The sequence below is a fragment of the Rana temporaria genome, chromosome 1 (assembly GCF_905171775.1).
Source record: "Rana temporaria chromosome 1, aRanTem1.1, whole genome shotgun sequence".
Classification (NCBI taxonomy): Eukaryota; Metazoa; Chordata; class Amphibia; order Anura; family Ranidae; genus Rana; species Rana temporaria.
Genome location: NC_053489.1, coordinates 247,409,367 through 247,426,425, shown reverse-complemented (window position 1 = coordinate 247,426,425; position 17,059 = coordinate 247,409,367). Strand labels below are relative to the sequence as shown.

The following is a 17,059-nucleotide window of genomic DNA, read 5'->3' as shown; positions in this document are numbered from 1 at the left end:
GTGGGGCCTGCATCACGCATTTGGCAGTGTATACCTCTGTACGGCTGCCTTTGCAGCGTGTGGTGACAGTGAAGAGAAGAATCAAAAGTAGGATTTTATCACCCCTCAAATGCAAGTGTAAACATGGCCTAACAGTAAGGCCTCGTACAGACGATTCCTCCTCCGGATTTTGATCCGATGGCTTGTACACACCATCGGATCAAAATCCGCGCGGAATACATCCGCGGTGACGTGTCGCGCCGTCGCCGCGACAATGACGCGGCGACTTGCGCGACGCTGGAAGGTAAGTACTTCCACGCATGCGTCGAATCATTACGACACATGCGATGGAGGGGAGCGGACGGACTGATCCGGTGAGTCTGTACAGACGACCGGATCAGTCCGCTGGACTGGATACCAGCAGATAAATTTCTTAGCATGCTAAGACATTTTTATCCGCTGGAAATCCGTCGGCTGGAGAAATCTCCGCCGAAAAATGTCCGCTAGGCCGTACACACGACCGGATTTGTCTGCTGGAACTGATCCGCGGATCAATCCCAGCGGATAGATCCGGTCGTGTGTACGAGGCCTAATATATACTTGACAGCAATATCAGGGTAATTAAATAGGTGCTAAGCAAGTTGTAGACATGTGCGGTTCGTTTTGTTCCGAATTTAAATTAATCCGAAATTACGAAATTCGAACGCATTTCGAATTCAAATAGTTTTTGAATGCTTTTAGAATTCAAACCTTTTTTTGAATTTGAAAATGTTTCCAATTTCCAAAGAGAATAAAATAGAATAGAAAATAAAGGAATAGAACAGAAAAAAGGCTTCTGTCAATGGGCGGACCATCAATTGCCCTCTATAAAGTGGCGAAAATCCGTTGACACCTGCCGACACCCGATCTGATTGTATCCGCTAAAAACAGACGAATGGCGGATCCATTCCCCATCCATCTGGTGGATTGGATCAGATGACAAAATTGAGCTTTTTGGCCACAACCATAAATGCTACATTTGGAGAGGAGTCAACAAGGCCTATGATGAAAAGTACACCATTCCAACTGTGAAACACGGAGGTGGTTTGCTGATGTTTTGGGGATGTGTGAGCTACAAAGGCACAGGAAATTTGGTCAAAATTAATGGCAAGATGAATGCAGCATGTTATCAAAAAATACTGGAGGAACATTTGCATTCATCAGCCAGGAAGCTGCGCATGGGTCGTACTTGGACATTCCAACATGACAATGATCCAATACACAAGGCCAAGTCGCCCTGTCATTGGCTACAGCAGAATAAAGTGAAGGTTCTGGAGTGGCCATCTCAGTCTCCTGACCTCAATATCATTGAGCCACTCAGTGGAGATCTCAAAAGTGCAGTTCATAAAAGACATCCCAAGTAATTACAGGAACTCGAGGCTTTTTGCCAAGAGAAATGGGCAGCTTTACCATCTGAGAAGATAAAGAGCCTCATCCACAAATACCACAAAAGACTTCAAGCTTTCATTCATGTTAAAGGGGGCAATACAAAGTATTAACTGGGGTATGTAAACTTTAGATCAGGGTCATTTGGGTAGTTTCTGTGCTGACTTAAAAAGAGTAAACACAGTTGACTGATAATAAATGGCTTCAGCCAAACACTAACCATGAGTGAAAGAAACTTTTTGTGTTATTCATATTCTCTGAAAAATGGCCAAGAAATCATAAATTCTGCCAGGGTGTGTAAACTTATGAGCACAACTGTAAAGTGTATCTAAACCTAAAACCAAGAATGTAATATAGTGCAGCTCACCAGTCCTTGTTGTGGTGGCTGCATTCGTTTCATTTGTATGGATTATTTTTTTGAGAACAAGGACATTGTTTAGTCTCACTTTAAAGCCTCGTACACACACTTAGATTTTCGGACGACCGAACGTCTGTTTTTTGTTGTATGTTGGTCTCATGTCAAAAGTGAAGAGGTTACTCACAATACGAAAATTTTCATACGACAGAATACAACGTCATAAGTGATGTAATGTGTTGACTAGTTTTGTATGTATTGTTTCATTTCTGAGCATGCATAGTCTTGCTCTTACAATTTTTTCGTACAAAAAACATACTAATGAAACGAAAATCGGACGTTGAATTAACATCCTACAAAAATGTTATAGTCTGCACATCAAGCTTTTGTCTGACAAACCAGCTAAATCTGCTGTCGAAAGCACCATACTAACAATCCGAAAATCGTCAGACAGCTCGTCGTACGAATTCTCCCATCTGATTTTCGTATCATGTGTACGGGCCTTTAGTATAATAAAATGAACCATTTCATAACTTGTGGTCATGTACCCCATATCATTTTCAGGGCTTGTTCACACATATTATGCATAATGCTTTATTATATACTGCATGAAAATGTAGACAGCAATGCTTTTTAAATGAGGCATGTTCATACATACGAGTAAAAACTACAAAAAAAGTTTTGTTTTGACTCTTTAGCTGTGCTTTCATGCTCTTTCATGGTGAGATTAAAGAACACGTTTGTGATCAATAAATACAAAGTTGTTTTTCTGTTGTTTTTTGTACTGTATCACTGTATGATTTTTTCACCAATTATCAGGAAGAGCTGAAGTCAGTGAAACTTAGAACAGAGTGTGAAAGTCGTGAAATTGAAGAACGTGAGCACCACTATGAGGCCAGACTGCTTAAACGCAACTCCAGAATCCAGATGTTGGAAGGTATTAAATCCAACCTTTACTTTTTCATTTCTAAGAGTTGACTCAAATTAGGAAGCAAAAATGAGAATTAAACAGGGTTTTTGTACATGGTATCCAATGAGGTTTCACTTTTTTATTTAAGGAAAAATAAAATACAAATTCTAATTGCCTGCCATGTGCTACAACTTCTATTTGACATAGTTACGCAGTTAGTCAGGTTGAATAAAAGACACATCTAGTTCAACCATAAAAATAAAAAATATAGTATATTTACATTTACCCAATTCTATAACCCGATATTTTGTTCTCATTATTTCGCTCCTGTTTCTGTTAATAGTGTGACAGAAGCAGGTGTTAGACCCCTGCCCTTCTGACCAACTCATGACAAAGGACTGGCCAATCTCACAACACAATGTGACTTGCGTAACAATGCCACTCTCAGCTGCACCCTGCACAAAGATTTTCCAACTTGCGGAACCACAATCTAGGTACCAGCAGCCTGAGAGCGATTGTCACTGGGCTACATTAATTAAACAATTAATCCTTTAGCTACCACCACCGCTTTTTAACAGAGAGTCGGAAACTCATAATCTTAGCAATACCAATTATGATTTTAGAATAAACATCTGAGGCCTCGACACACGATTGAGGAACTCGACGGACGAGACACATCGTTTTCCCCGACGAGTTCCTTGTTAGGCTTGTGGAGGAACTCGACAAGCTTGCTTTGCATACACACTGTCAAGACAAAATCTCCTCGTTCTCAAACGCGGTGACGTACAACACATACAATGGCAGGGGAAGTTTGATTCCTCTGGCACAACCATTGGGGCTGCTTTTGCTAATCTCATGTTACTGCGTGTTAAGTAAAAGTTTGGTAAGAGACAATTTGCACTTTTCAGTCTGTTACAGCGTGAAAAGTGTGCTATCTCCATTACAAACGCTACTTTTACCGAAGGTGCGCTCCCGTCTCATACTTTATTTTGAGGATGCGCGGGTTTCTTAGCATACACACGCTCGCGTTTCTCGTCAAAAACCAGCCGGACGAGGAACACGGCGAGGAAATTGAGACTCCCGTCGAGGAAAAAGAAAACTTGTTCTCTTTTTTCCTCGTCGAATTCCTCAACAGTTTCCTCGATGTAAAACGTACACACGACCGGTTTCCTCGGCAAAAAAGCTCTGCCACCAAGTTTCTTAATGGATTCTATCGAGGAAAACGGTCGTGTGTACGAGGCCCGACACACACTGTCACCACAGACAGGTGTGTTCAGCTATTTATTGTATACTGTAGTGCTCTTCAAGAGACAGAGATTCATTTAGCTTGCATTAAAAACTTAAGGACATGGTTAACACTTATGAAATGATGGTTTAACCTCTTGACCACCGCCCCATGTCAAAAAGACGTCCTCTTTTTAAAGTTGAATATCTCGATAACGGCAGCAGCTGCTGCCACAACCGAGATATTCATCTTTTCAGGGGGCGGTGGTGTACACGATAACGGCGGTCTCCGCGGCGGATTCGCCGCGAGATCGCCGTTATCGGTGGCGGGAGAGGGGCCCCCCCCCCTCCCGCCGCTCTCCCGCGCCCTCCGCCGCTTACCGGAGCCGTCGGTAGCGGCGGAGGGGATCGGATGTGTCCGGCAGCTGAGCGGGGACGGGACTGAAGGAGAAATCTCCTTCGCCCGTCCCCATAGCTCGGCTGGGCGGAAGTGACGTCAAAACGTCAGTCCCGCCCAGCCTCTTAAAGAAACATTTTTTTTTTTGTCATTTGAAAAAATGACATTTTTTTTTTTTTATTTTTTTTTTTGCATTTAAGTCTAATTATGAGATCTGAGGTCTTTTTTACCCCAGATCTCATATTTAAGAGGACCTGTCATGCTTTTTTCTATTACAAGGGATGTTTACATTCCTTGTAATAGGAATAAAAGTGATCAATTTTTTTTTTTTTTTTTCAGTGTAAAAAATGATAAAACTAAATAAAAATAAATAAGAAAACCAAAAAAATTTTTTTTAAAGCGCCCCGTCCCGACGAGCTCGCGCGCAGAAGCAAACGCATATGCGAGTAGCGCCCGCATATGAAAACGGTATTCAAACCACACAAGTGAGGTATCGCCGCGATCTGCAACTCAAAAAATGCAACCTGTAGAATTTTTTAAACGTCGCCTATCGAGATTTTTAAGGGTAAAAGTTTGACGCCATGCCACGAGCGGGCGCAATTTTTAAGCGTGACATGTTGGGTATCATTTTACTCGGCGTAACATTATCTTTCACAATATATAAAAAAAATGGGCAAAATGTATTGTTGTCTTATTTTTTAATTCAAAAAAGTGATTTTTATCCCAAAAAAGTGCGCTTGTAAGACCGCTGCGCAAATACGGTGTGACAAAAAGTATTGCAATGACTGCCATTTTATTCCCTAGGATGTCTGCTAAAAAAAAATATATAATGTTTGGGGGTTCTGATTAATTTTCTAGCAAAAAAATTGTGATTTTCACATGAAGGAGAGAAGTGCCAGAATTCACCTGGTGGGCAAGTGGTTAATATTGAAAAGGTCAAACGGTGCAAATGAAATTATCACAGAAAAATGGATGTTACAAAGAAATAAAAAAATAATACAGCAACAGAGAAATAAAACAGAGTTGAGAAGAAAGAATACTTGCAGTGTCCTTGGTTTTATCAGAGTTCAGTAGATGAGCCAGGTATTATCGGTTTTCAAACTTGACAGATGTTCCTGGTTTGATGGTACATGAGAACTGTCAATGGTCTTGGCATCTCCCCTTTTCTCTGGGATCAAAGGGGTGTTCACAGAGGCTATCTGACCAATTAAGCATCTAAGGATTGGCCATCATGTTTATGACAGTATCATGGCCTACCTTCGACATCGTTTTATACCACGAGAAATATCATCCAATATCTACCAATTGCATTTTTTTAAATCGATTATTGTTCAGCATTTCATTTCATGTCCAGGGATACTAAACACAGGGTAGCCCAGATAAGCTTGTCTCCCAGGAGGTATCTGATTGCTATCTTCCCTTCTGTAGGTGCTAGCTTAGTCGCGTATGACCTCGATTTGTTCAGTATGATATTTCCCATTCAAATATATACTTATTATTAATGTGTATTTTCCTGTCTGATTTTATGAATTGTGTGTGGATTTGTTAAGTTTTTTGCATTGGGCAGAGGTCTCTGAAGAGTCACTTTTCAGCCCTAAATGCCTTTTACGATCTCCATTCGTTCTGAATACACCTTTTTAAGGCATGCTATGTATTCTTAATGGATTTGGTCATAGTTCCGCAGAAACCTGCCAGAACTCAATTAGCTATTTACAGCTCTGCAAAGGCCTAAGTGCTGGTTTCTGATGTCCCTTGAGATAACAGGCTCTTTTGGTGTGTTAAAGTTAAACCTTTGGATTCCATGTATTGAAGAGGGGTAAGATCACTGCTATTATGACAAACATGGCTGAGACCTGACAAATTGGGATGTTACATACAGCTTTTCATGGGCTCAATGCACACATCCATTACAAATACAATTTATATTTAGTATTTGCATTATTTCAAAACAACCTTTTTTTTACACAGTGGCGGCTGGTGCTCAAAATTTTTTGGGGGGGGCGCAAACAAACAAACAAAAAAAACAATTGCAGCCTCAATGTGCCCATCAATTGCAACCATTGTGCCCATCAAATGCAGCCACTGTGCCCATCAATTGTCACCACTGTGCCATCAATTGTCGCCATTGTGCCATCAAATGCAGCCACTGTGCCATGCCATCAAACGCAGCCACTGTGCCATCATTTATCGCCACTGTGCCCATCAATTGCCACCACTGTGCCATGCCATCAAACGCAGCCACTGTGCCATCATTTGACGCCACTGTGCCCATCAATTGTCGCCACTGTGCCCATCAATTGTCGCCACTGTGCAATGCAAAACGCAGCCACTGTGCCATCAAACGCAGCCACTGTGCCATCAATTGTTACCACTGTGCCATCAATTGTTACCACTGTGCCATCAATTGTCACCACTGTGCCCAGCAATTGTCACCAGTCACCACTATGCCATGCCATCAAACTCAGCCACTGTGCCATCAATTGTCGCCACTGTGCCCATCAATTGTCACCACTGTGCCATGCCAAACGCAGCCACTGTGCCATCAATTGTTACCACTGTGCCCAGCAATTGTCACCACTGTGCCCAGCAATTGTCACCACTATGCCATGCCATCAAACGCAGCCACTGTGCCATCAATTGTCGCCACTGTGCCCATCAATTGTCACCACTGTGCCATGTCAAACGCAGCCACTGTGCCATCAATTGTCACCACTGTGCCATGCTATCAAGCTCAGACACTGTGCCATCAATTGTTACCACTGTGCCCAGCAATTGTTGCCACTGTGCCCATCAAATGTCGCCACTGTGCCCATTAATTGTAGCCACTGTGTCCATTAATTGTAGCCACTGTGTCCATTAATTGTAGCCACTGTGCCCATCAATTGTAGCCACTGTGCCCATTAATTTTAGCCACTGTGCCCATCAATTTTCGCCACTGTGCCCATGAATTATAGCCACTGTGCCCTGGAAAAAATTCTGCCACTGTGCCCTGGATAAAATCCCCCCCCCCCCCCCCCCCCGCCTGGCACTTACCTTTCTGGGGTCAGCCATCCTGTGTCTTCCATCCCTCGATGTCTTCTCCCGCCCTCAATGACGCTTCAGCCAATCAGGTTACCAGAACCGGTGAACCTGATTGGATGAGACGCCTGTCAGTCTTATCCAAGGAACGCCCCCCCTCCCCCCGTGCGTCCCTGGGATAAGCTGTGGAAGCCTATTACAGCCGCTGGCTCTGATAGGCACTTCCACAGCCAACCAGCTGCCGCTATTCAGATTGGCGGCGCTCACCAGGGGGCCGGCCATCTGAATAATCGGCGACAGCGGCCGGCAACAATACATAGAGATTCATGCAATGCATGAATCTCTATGTATTGTGTCAGTGGCGGTGCGAGAGCCAGAGGGGGCGGTGCTCCGGCGCCCTCTATACACACACCTCCACTGTTTATACAGTATATAGTATATTATCATATGATGTAGAGAGAGTTTACACATGACTGATTATAAAAAAAAATTATCACTTGAAAGAACAGCAATATATAATTATACAAATGTCGGTCAGCAAAAAATACTTTCTGTAAATCTGCAAGCCTGATGTATTCTTTAATAACATAAAATTTATTTCTGAATGCAATGAATACAACTATTTGAATTTGACTTGGGAGCAGCCTCCAGCTATTTCATTTTTTTTCAAGCCTATGGTGCGGTACACGAAAACAAATCACCAAAGTGAACCAAAAAAGTACATGTGAACACACACACAAAAAAGTGCACAAGGGTGGGTCTTTGATCCCCTTCTGAAAAATAATGACCCCTCCCTGGCCCCCCTGGGGCACAAGACTTCTGAGGCATGTCATACTCTGGTACACCTAGCCAAATGGCCTGATGGACCCTACTCCTCATAATCAGCTGAAGCTGATCAACAAGTACTGGGTGGTGGGCTCTCCCAAAGAGAGACCGCCCCAAAGTAGGGGAGGACAAAACCCGATGGCCTCCCCATAGACTTCAGGGTAGGCCCAAAGACCCACACCCTACCATTTATGAGTAAAGGAAAAAGACACATATAAAAAAAATATTTTATAAGAGCCTCCAACAATCCTATATAGAACAGAACTGACTTGGAAAGGGAGGGACAGTACTCTGAGCCAATCAGAAGTCCTGCATGTTCTGAAAAGAAACAGGCTCACACAAAGAGAGATATGATGATCAATCAGTTAGTTGCTGTTCCATCACTGTCCAATCATCGTTTGGGAGCTGAGAAGTGACCTTTATGCAGAGAGAAAGTCAGGTCACCAGCCTAGCTGTGCTCTCTGGCATGCCTATGTTAATGTCAGGATTGATTGAACACTTAAGCCTCGTACACACGACCAAGTTTCTCTGCAAAAACCAGCAAGAAACTTGCTGGGTTCTTTTTTTTGCCGAGGGAACCGGTCGTGTGTACATTTTTTGACGAGGAAAGTGTCGAGGAACTCGTCGAGCCAAAAAGAGAGCATGTTCTCTTTTTCCTCGACGGGAATGGAGAAAATTGGCTCGCCGAGTTCCTCGACAGCCTAACAAGGAACTCGATGAGCAAAACGATGTGTTTCGCCCGTCGAGTTCCTCGGCCGTGTGTACGAGGCTTTACATGTATTTATTTCAACTGTCAATTTAGCATTTGTTTCTGGAGTGCACATAAACCTTGTCCATATCATCTCACCTGTGTTCATTGCCTCTGCACCTGATTAGCTCTTCACAGGGTTATACGGTAAATATGGTATTTGTTATGGATGAGATGTTTCTTTAAATGCAACTCTATGGTGCATCTCTGTTGTACTTCTTCATGTGTGGTGTTTCATGTTCCTGCTGGGTCATTGAGTAAACATGGCTTTTGTACGGTAATGGCTTGTGCTGTCTCTTTACATATATCACATCAAACAGTATTCTGAGTGTGTAATCTTGTGAAAAAGTTGAATTCATAAGTAAGTCCCCCATTATATATGCCTCTGATACATTGTTCTTTTTCAGCTCAGCTAAAGGACATTGCATATGGCACAATTCCCTACAGACTTAATGTTGAAGATTCCACCTCTGCTGAAGTTGGTACTTCTCCACCTCCCTCTCTACATCGTGGAGAAACTCTGTTTGAGATTTATATTGGAGCGATTTGTTTCTCACTGCATGGAATAAGGGTTGTAGATGACCCTCAACCCGTCACCTTCTGTATCTATTCCCTGTATGACTTTGAGACACATGCAACCCCTGTTGTGACTGGAATCCAACCACAATTTAATTTTACCTCTCGCTATGCTGTAACCCCAGATCCAGAATTTCTGTGCTACTTAAGGGTGGGTACCATGACAGTGGAGCTTTATCAAGTCATAGGTGGGGAGCACAGTGAGTTGGCAAGAGGACGACTAAGGTTGGACACAGCTCTACAGAGTACAGACAGAGTCCATGGCACCATAATTATGACAGGTAAGTATATATAAATTGTAGTACAATCTGTTTTCTACTGCCTTGGCTGCCAAAAGCAGTATGTTTTTTTTACTTTTCATGGTAATTACCTATTTAGCTGTTCATGATTTCTGAGGCCATATGTTTTCCATATATTTATCAATATAAATCTAAAGTCCCCCCCAAGTGCTTTAGGCTTCATGCATACAGGCCGCACAGTGGTCGAACAGTGTACAAAGTGACAATCCCGGGACCTGTTGCTTGCATGCACCCATTGAGATACGTTAGAAGAGGCATTTGTACAGGGTTGTGTTACAAAGGTTTCAGAAAAACACTGGCATCCGCACTGACATGTCCTTCAGAGTTATGGTGTTGTATGCAAACCCCAGCACACAACCACAAAGAGCCACCTCCTCTAATGCATCTCAGTGGGCAGTTGTACGCAGCGGCATCGGGTCCTGGGAATGTCATTATGCAGGCTCTGCATGCTGAATGGCTCCTGTACAGGCAAATGCAGGACTAGACAGCTGACAGCATACATTTTCCTGTAAACGCCTCTTACCTTAACATTTGTCCCTGAAGCATGGTCCAGAGACCTCTTAAACTGGCTATGTAAATACCAACAGTGCAGTAGTGACAATGCATAGCTGGAGGCTTCTATACCCCATGGGACAATGCACAGGACTAATGAGAGGTCAATTGTGTCTAAATTTACTATTGGTATAAGGACCATGCCTAATCCTCCCCACCAGTAAGTGGAGAGATCAAAGGGAGAGGGGTAACCCCTGGATGCTGCACATGTAAAGTAACCTGCAAAGAGTGGCAACCTTTCAGCCTGGACTTCAGCCAGGCCACGCCCAGAGCAATATATAGGTAGCCATTTCTGATTTCCTTCTGACATTTCTAATTATATTAAATGTGCAAACCAACATAAGTAAAGTGCTAAAAATAGATTGTTGAATGTAAAATGTCCATACACCGCCTTCAATCAAGTGAAAGTGAAGTATATCTTCTTAACAATTCATATGTGGAAAAAACAAGGTGCCATCTTTCACCAGCCTCTAGGCAAACATCCTACTCACTGGACATGTGAGGTCACTTCCGCCATCTCTTTGGAACATAGGTTGAATGCGATCGGCGGACCTGCTTGTTTTTTTTATGGGCCTTTAAAGATTTACTGTGTTTCCCCGACAATAAGACATAAAATAAGCCGCACTACTGCACTACGAGTAGCTCTCTTTTTTCTCCCTGATATTAGTGATTATATCCTCGCCCCGTGGGCGTTCATCGTTCTGGGCCATTTTCACTGGAGGGTACATCTCTGTTATACTGCATATTATTACCTGTGATGGGTGTCATATACTGTATGTCCGGTGAGCAGGATGTTTGCCTAGAGGCTGGTGAAAGAAGGAACGTGTTTTTTCCACATATGAATTGTTAAGAACATATACTTCACTTTCACTTGATTGGAGACATCTGGTGGCGGCATATGGACATTTTATATTTAACAATCTATTTTTAGCACTTTACTTATGTTGGTTTGCACATTTAATATGAATAGGAGCGTGGTATGAAAATGTGAAAATGTATTGTTATTGTTTTCCTTTTATATTATAGACACTGGGCCGAAAACAGATACCTGAGCGTATCTGTCCGGGCGGCGTAACGTATCGGAGATACGTTACGCCGCTGTAACTTTGGGCGCTTAGTTCTGTATTCAGAAAGAACTTGCGCCCATATTTATGGCGGCGTAACGTATGTGTTGTGGCGTAAGGCCGCGTAATTCAAATGGGGATGTTGGGGGCATGTAGTATTTAAATTTGTCTTGACCCCGCGTTTTTTACATTTTTATTGAACGGCGCATGCGCCATCCGTAAAATATCCCAGTGTGCATTGCTCTAAATGACGTCGCAAGGACGTCATTGGTTTCGACGTGAGCATAAATCGTCCAGGTGTATTTGCAAACAACTTACGCAAACGACGTAAAATTTTCAAAATTTGGCGCGGGAACGACGGCCATACTTAACATAGGATACGCCGCACATACCCCTCATATAGCAGGGGTAACTTTACGACGGAAAAAGCCGAACGCAAACGACGTAAAAAAAAAAGCGCCGGGCGGTCGTTCGTTTCTGAATCGGTGTAAATCCTAATTTGCATATTCCTCGCGTAAAACATACGGAAGCGCTACCTAGCGGCCAGCCTGAAATTGCAGCCTAAGATCCGACGGTGTAAGACACTTACACCTGGCGGATCTTAGGGATATCTATGCGTAACTGATTCTATGAATCAGTCGCATAGATACGACCGAGCGCACTCAGAGATACGACGGCGTATCAGGAGATACGCCGTCGTATCTCTTTCTGAATCTGGCCCACTGAGTCTTACTACGGTCTGCTCTTTTTGCTTATAATTTATTTAGATTTATATATTTTTTTACATATACAGTACCTTGGTTTGAGAGTAACTTGGTTTGAGAGCATTTTGCAAGACAATCAAAATGTTTTAATAAATTTTGCCTTGATATACAAGCGATGTCTTGATATAAGAGTAGCGTCATGTCACAACTGAGTATAAAAAAGAAGAGAGGAGACTCTAAAGCCCCATACACACGGTCAGACTTTTGGCCAACCAACTTCAAAATCTGCAACTTTTCGAATTTGTCCGACCGTGTGTACGATCCATCGGACCAACTTTTTCGGGTCTCATCTGACAAAAAGTTGGGTCTGCAAACGGACCAACTTTTCGGCAACAAAAGTCCGATGGTGCCTTGTCTGACCGTGTGTACAGCAAGCCAACCAACTTTTGGACAAAGTGCAATAACGCTTGCTCAGAACCAATGTTAAAAGAGACAAACAATAGCAGAAGTTAACCAAAGGGTGGCGGTAAAGAGCAGAAAAGAGCAAAAAAAAACATGTGATGTTAGAAAAGTTTTAGAAAAGTTTGCAGAAAAGTCTGACTGTGTGTATGCTATGGGTGTGGCCGGACAAATCAATTAGGACAAAAATCCAAGGGAAATTTTGTTGGATGTCTGACCGTGTGTATGAGCCTTAAGTGTAGCAATATGGTTACATTTAATGAAGGTTCAACATTTAGCAACTTATTGCTACATTTAGAGGTGCCTCTCTTCTCTTTTATACCCTGTAAATAAATGCTTTGATATACAGGTGATTTGGATTACAAGCATGTTTCTGGAACTAATTATGCTTGCAAACCAAGGTTTTATTTTATTTCTTTTGTACATCCAGAGAAGGTTTGCAACAATCTTGTTTTTCACTGAAATTTCTAATTGTCTGGTTGTTTCTGACATCAGTATTTTCTGAGTAACCCGGAACAAGCATGCAGCAAAATCAGACAGTCAGGGAGAAACATCAATGTCTAAGCATCTATACACAGTCTTCTGTCATTAAAAAAACCTACCTGTCAGCATGTTTGCTACAGTAACCTTAGTCCTATAATAAGAGCCGGTTCACACAGCCGCCTGACAAGTCGCAGTCTGCTCTATTCAATGGAACCGTTCTACTAGGAGCGACGCAAGTCGCTCTGACTTAGAAAAAGGTTCCTGTACGACTTTGGGGGTGACTCTGGGCGACTTGCATTGACTTCAATACAGAAGTCATTTTGCAAGTTGCCTCTCTAATCGTCTTGAGATCGCCTTGCCGAGTCGCCCCCAAAGTCGTGCCGCCTGTGTGTAAACCGGCTCTGACTGCATGTGTGTATGTATCTGTGTGGGGGCAGAGTTTTTTTAATTTTTTTTATTATTACATTAGATTTTGTAATTTTATGGATACCCCATATGATAATACACTGACAGGTACTCTATATGAAGATATAATAGACCTCTGATGTCTCTATTGCAAGCCCATACAGATCAGGGACAGATGAATGCACTTGTGTAGCTTTACACCCCCTGAATTACTTTTTTAAGAGAATTCAGATGTCAATTTTTTATGCCATCTTCAAAAAATATAAAGGATACCATTGCTGAGTTCCTTCTAAAAAAATTTTCCTGGTTGTGTCTGTCATTATTTGAGTCACAAACCCAGAACATGAATGCTTGAAGGGGTAGTAAACTTCTGAAAATGTAATGTCTTTCCTTCTGCGAGATAATATCATGTTTTTTAATTTTTCCTATGGATAAAAAACCAATAGAAAAATCTGATCGTCTGTGTGGAACTCCATCGGACAAAAATCCACGCATGCTCAGAATCAAGTCGACGCATGCTCGGAAGCATTGAACTTCGTTTTTTTCAGCTTGTCGTAGTGTTGGCACGGTCGGATTTTTGACTGATGGTGTGTAGACAAGACTGATGAAAGTCAGCTTTATCGGATATCCGACGAAAAAATCCGATTAGATTCCATCAGATATCCGATCGTGTGTACAGGGCTTTAGTATGTGTTAAAAACACAGTTGTTTCTTTATTAGACTTACAACAGAGGGTAGGTAATTGTTATCACTGTACAATAATAAAAAGAAAAAGTACATAAAATTACTGTTGAAGCCAAACATTATGAACAATATTGCTTTCCCTAGATGCCAACGGGGAAAATATGGGAGAGCTTGACTACTGGTTGCGGCTGCACGGACCCATGTCGCAGGCTCAGTGTCTGCAAAGGCAAAAAAGTAAAGCTAAGGTTTACTTATCTACTCGCAAAAACACTGGGCTAGGAAAGGTGAGAAGCACAATAGTGACAAAGAGAAACATGGTAAACTAATAATAATAAACTAGAATAATTGATTATTGCTGCCAGCAATTAATTTGCACTCATAAATGACTTATGCTTTAATGATTCTCTATTTTCCAGGGTTGGGCACCTCAGATAAACAGTGGAAATCAGAATGCATTGATCATCCATATCTGGGGCTGCAGAAGTCTAAAAACAAGCACTCTGGGGCATCAACCAAGTCCATATATAGTATATCGTTTTTTTCATTACCCAGACCACTCCAGCAATATCATACCCTGTAGCAATAACCCCCAGTTTGGGAATGAAGCTGTCTACCCTGTTCACTTAACAAATGATCTAGAATGTTATCTGCAGAAAGAGCGTCTCTATATTTATGTGTTTGATGATGAAGAGACCCAGCCAGGAGCATACCTGGGAAAGACAGAGGTGTCTCTGCACAGCCTGGCTCAAGGTGCCAGTATTCAAGGTAAGAAGTTCTTAGTTACATCATTTGGTTGAAAAAAAAAACACAAGTCAATCTAGTTAAACCAATAGAAAAAAAAAACTCCATATTAAAAATCCTACACCCACAGCTGAGGGCAAAGAAAAAACAATAAAGTATGATATAATTCTCTCCAGTCTGTAAAAACAATTTCTTCCTGAGACATATTCCCTGGATCAATTACCCCTGGTGTTATTACCTATATAAATGTTAGTATCCAATTATATTTTGTGCTTTTAGGAATGTATCAGCACTTTTTTAAAACAATCTACTGTCCTGGCCAGAATTAATTCTTGAGAGAATCCTTTACACCAGTGGTCTCAAAGTACCGGCCAGTTATAAATGGCCCCCAGGCAGGGTGGAAGTGAGGGGAGCAAAAAAAATAAAAAAAAAAATTTTTTTTTTTTTTTTGAGCTGACCCCATCTGGTGGTGAGCCGTTGGTATTACAAGTTATTACCACCAGATGTGAGCTGGCGCCATCTGGTGGTGGCCGTTGGTATTACAAGTTAAGCATTACAAGTTAAACAGCAATTCTAATGTCATTTTTCACTATTTTCACTGCCATCTTCTTCCCTCTAATTAGAACCCCCAAACATTATATATATTTTTTATCCTAACACCCTAGAGAATAAAATAGCGATCGTTGCAATACTTTCTGTTTCGCCGTATTTGCGCAGCGGTCTTACAAGCGCACTTTTTTGGGAAAAAATTACACTTTTTTTAATTAAAAAATAAGACAACAGTAAAGTTATCCCCATTTTTTTTAATATTATGAAAGATAATGTTACGCCGAGTAAATTCATACCCAACATGTCACGCTTCAAAATTGTGTCCGCTTGTGGAATGCCGACAAACTTTTTTTACCCTTTAAAATCTTCATAGGCGACGTTTAAAAAAATCTACAGGTTGCATGTTTTAAGTTACAGAGAAAGCCTAGGGCTAGAATTATTGCTCTCGCTCTACCAATCGCGGCGATACCTCACATGTGTGGTTTGAACACCGTTTACATATGCGGGCGCTGCTCACGTATGTGTTCGCTTCTGCGCGCAAGCTCGTCGGGACGGGGTGCGTTTTCTGGCTCCTAACTTTTTTAGCTGGCTCCGAGATTCCAAGCAAATTTGTCAAACCCTGACTTACACCAGTGCTGGTGGTAATAATGCGCTCGCTGACACCAGTGCTGGTGGTAATAATGCGCTCGCTGACACCAGTACTGTTGTTTTTGAAGTTTGAAAGTTTGCATGCGGCCCCTCATGGCATATGAAAACTTGTCTTGTGGCCCTCAGGTAATTTGAGTTTGAGACCCCTGCTTTACACACTCACTGGGGCAGATTCACGTAGATGGGCGTAAATTTGGGCGGGCGCAACATATCTGATTTACGTTACGCCGCTGCAAGTTTTTCAGGCAAGTGCTTTATTCACAAAGCACTTGTGTGTAAAGTTGCGGCGGCGTAACGTAAATCACCCGGCGGAATTCAAATTCTGCGGATAGGGGGCATGTATCTTTTAAATGAAGCGCGTCCCCCAGCCTAACGAACTGCGCATGCGCCGTCCCTAAAATAATCCAGCGTGCATTGCTCTAAATGACGTCGCAAGGACGTCATTGGTTTTGACGTGGACGTAAATTACGTCCAGCACCATTCAGGGACGACTTACGCAAACAACATAATTTTTTACATTTTCGACGCGGGAACGACGACCATACTTAACATTGACTGCGCCTCATAGACCCAGGGGCAACTTTACGCCGGGAAAAGCCTAACGTAAACGTCGTAACTTTACTGCGTCGGCCGCGCGTACGTTCAGGAATTCGCGTATCTAGCTAATTTGCATACTCGACGGGGAAATCGACGGAAGCGCCACCTAGCGGGCAAAAAAAAATTGCAGTTAAGATCCGACGGCGTAAGAGACTTACGCCTGTCGGATCTAATGGATATCTATGCGTAACTGATTCTAAGAATCAGTCGCATAGATACGACGGCACAACGCTGAGATACGACGGCGTATCTGGAGATACGCCGTCGTATCTCCGTTGTGAATCTGGGCCACTGTGTATAAGACTTTCCATATGTGGAGGCTAAATCAGACATAAAGAGTACCCTCTTGTCCTCTGTAATCTCCTCAACACAGAGTTCACTATATGGACCACTTATGTATTTATATGATCATATGCC

At 42.4% G+C, this 17,059-nt stretch overlaps 1 protein-coding gene across 1 annotated transcript in view; it reads left to right on the top strand.

Annotated features, from left to right (window-relative positions):
* Positions 1–17,059, top strand: part of RPGRIP1 (RPGR interacting protein 1) — a 63,146-nt gene that overhangs the window by 20,428 nt on the left and 25,659 nt on the right. The window contains exons 14-17 of the mRNA XM_040352976.1: positions 2,579–2,696; positions 9,289–9,738; positions 14,252–14,391; positions 14,524–14,872. Of these exons, the coding sequence (XP_040208910.1) occupies positions 2,579–2,696; positions 9,289–9,738; positions 14,252–14,391; positions 14,524–14,872 (1,057 nt within the window). The remainder of the gene's footprint in view (positions 1–2,578; positions 2,697–9,288; positions 9,739–14,251; positions 14,392–14,523; positions 14,873–17,059) is intronic.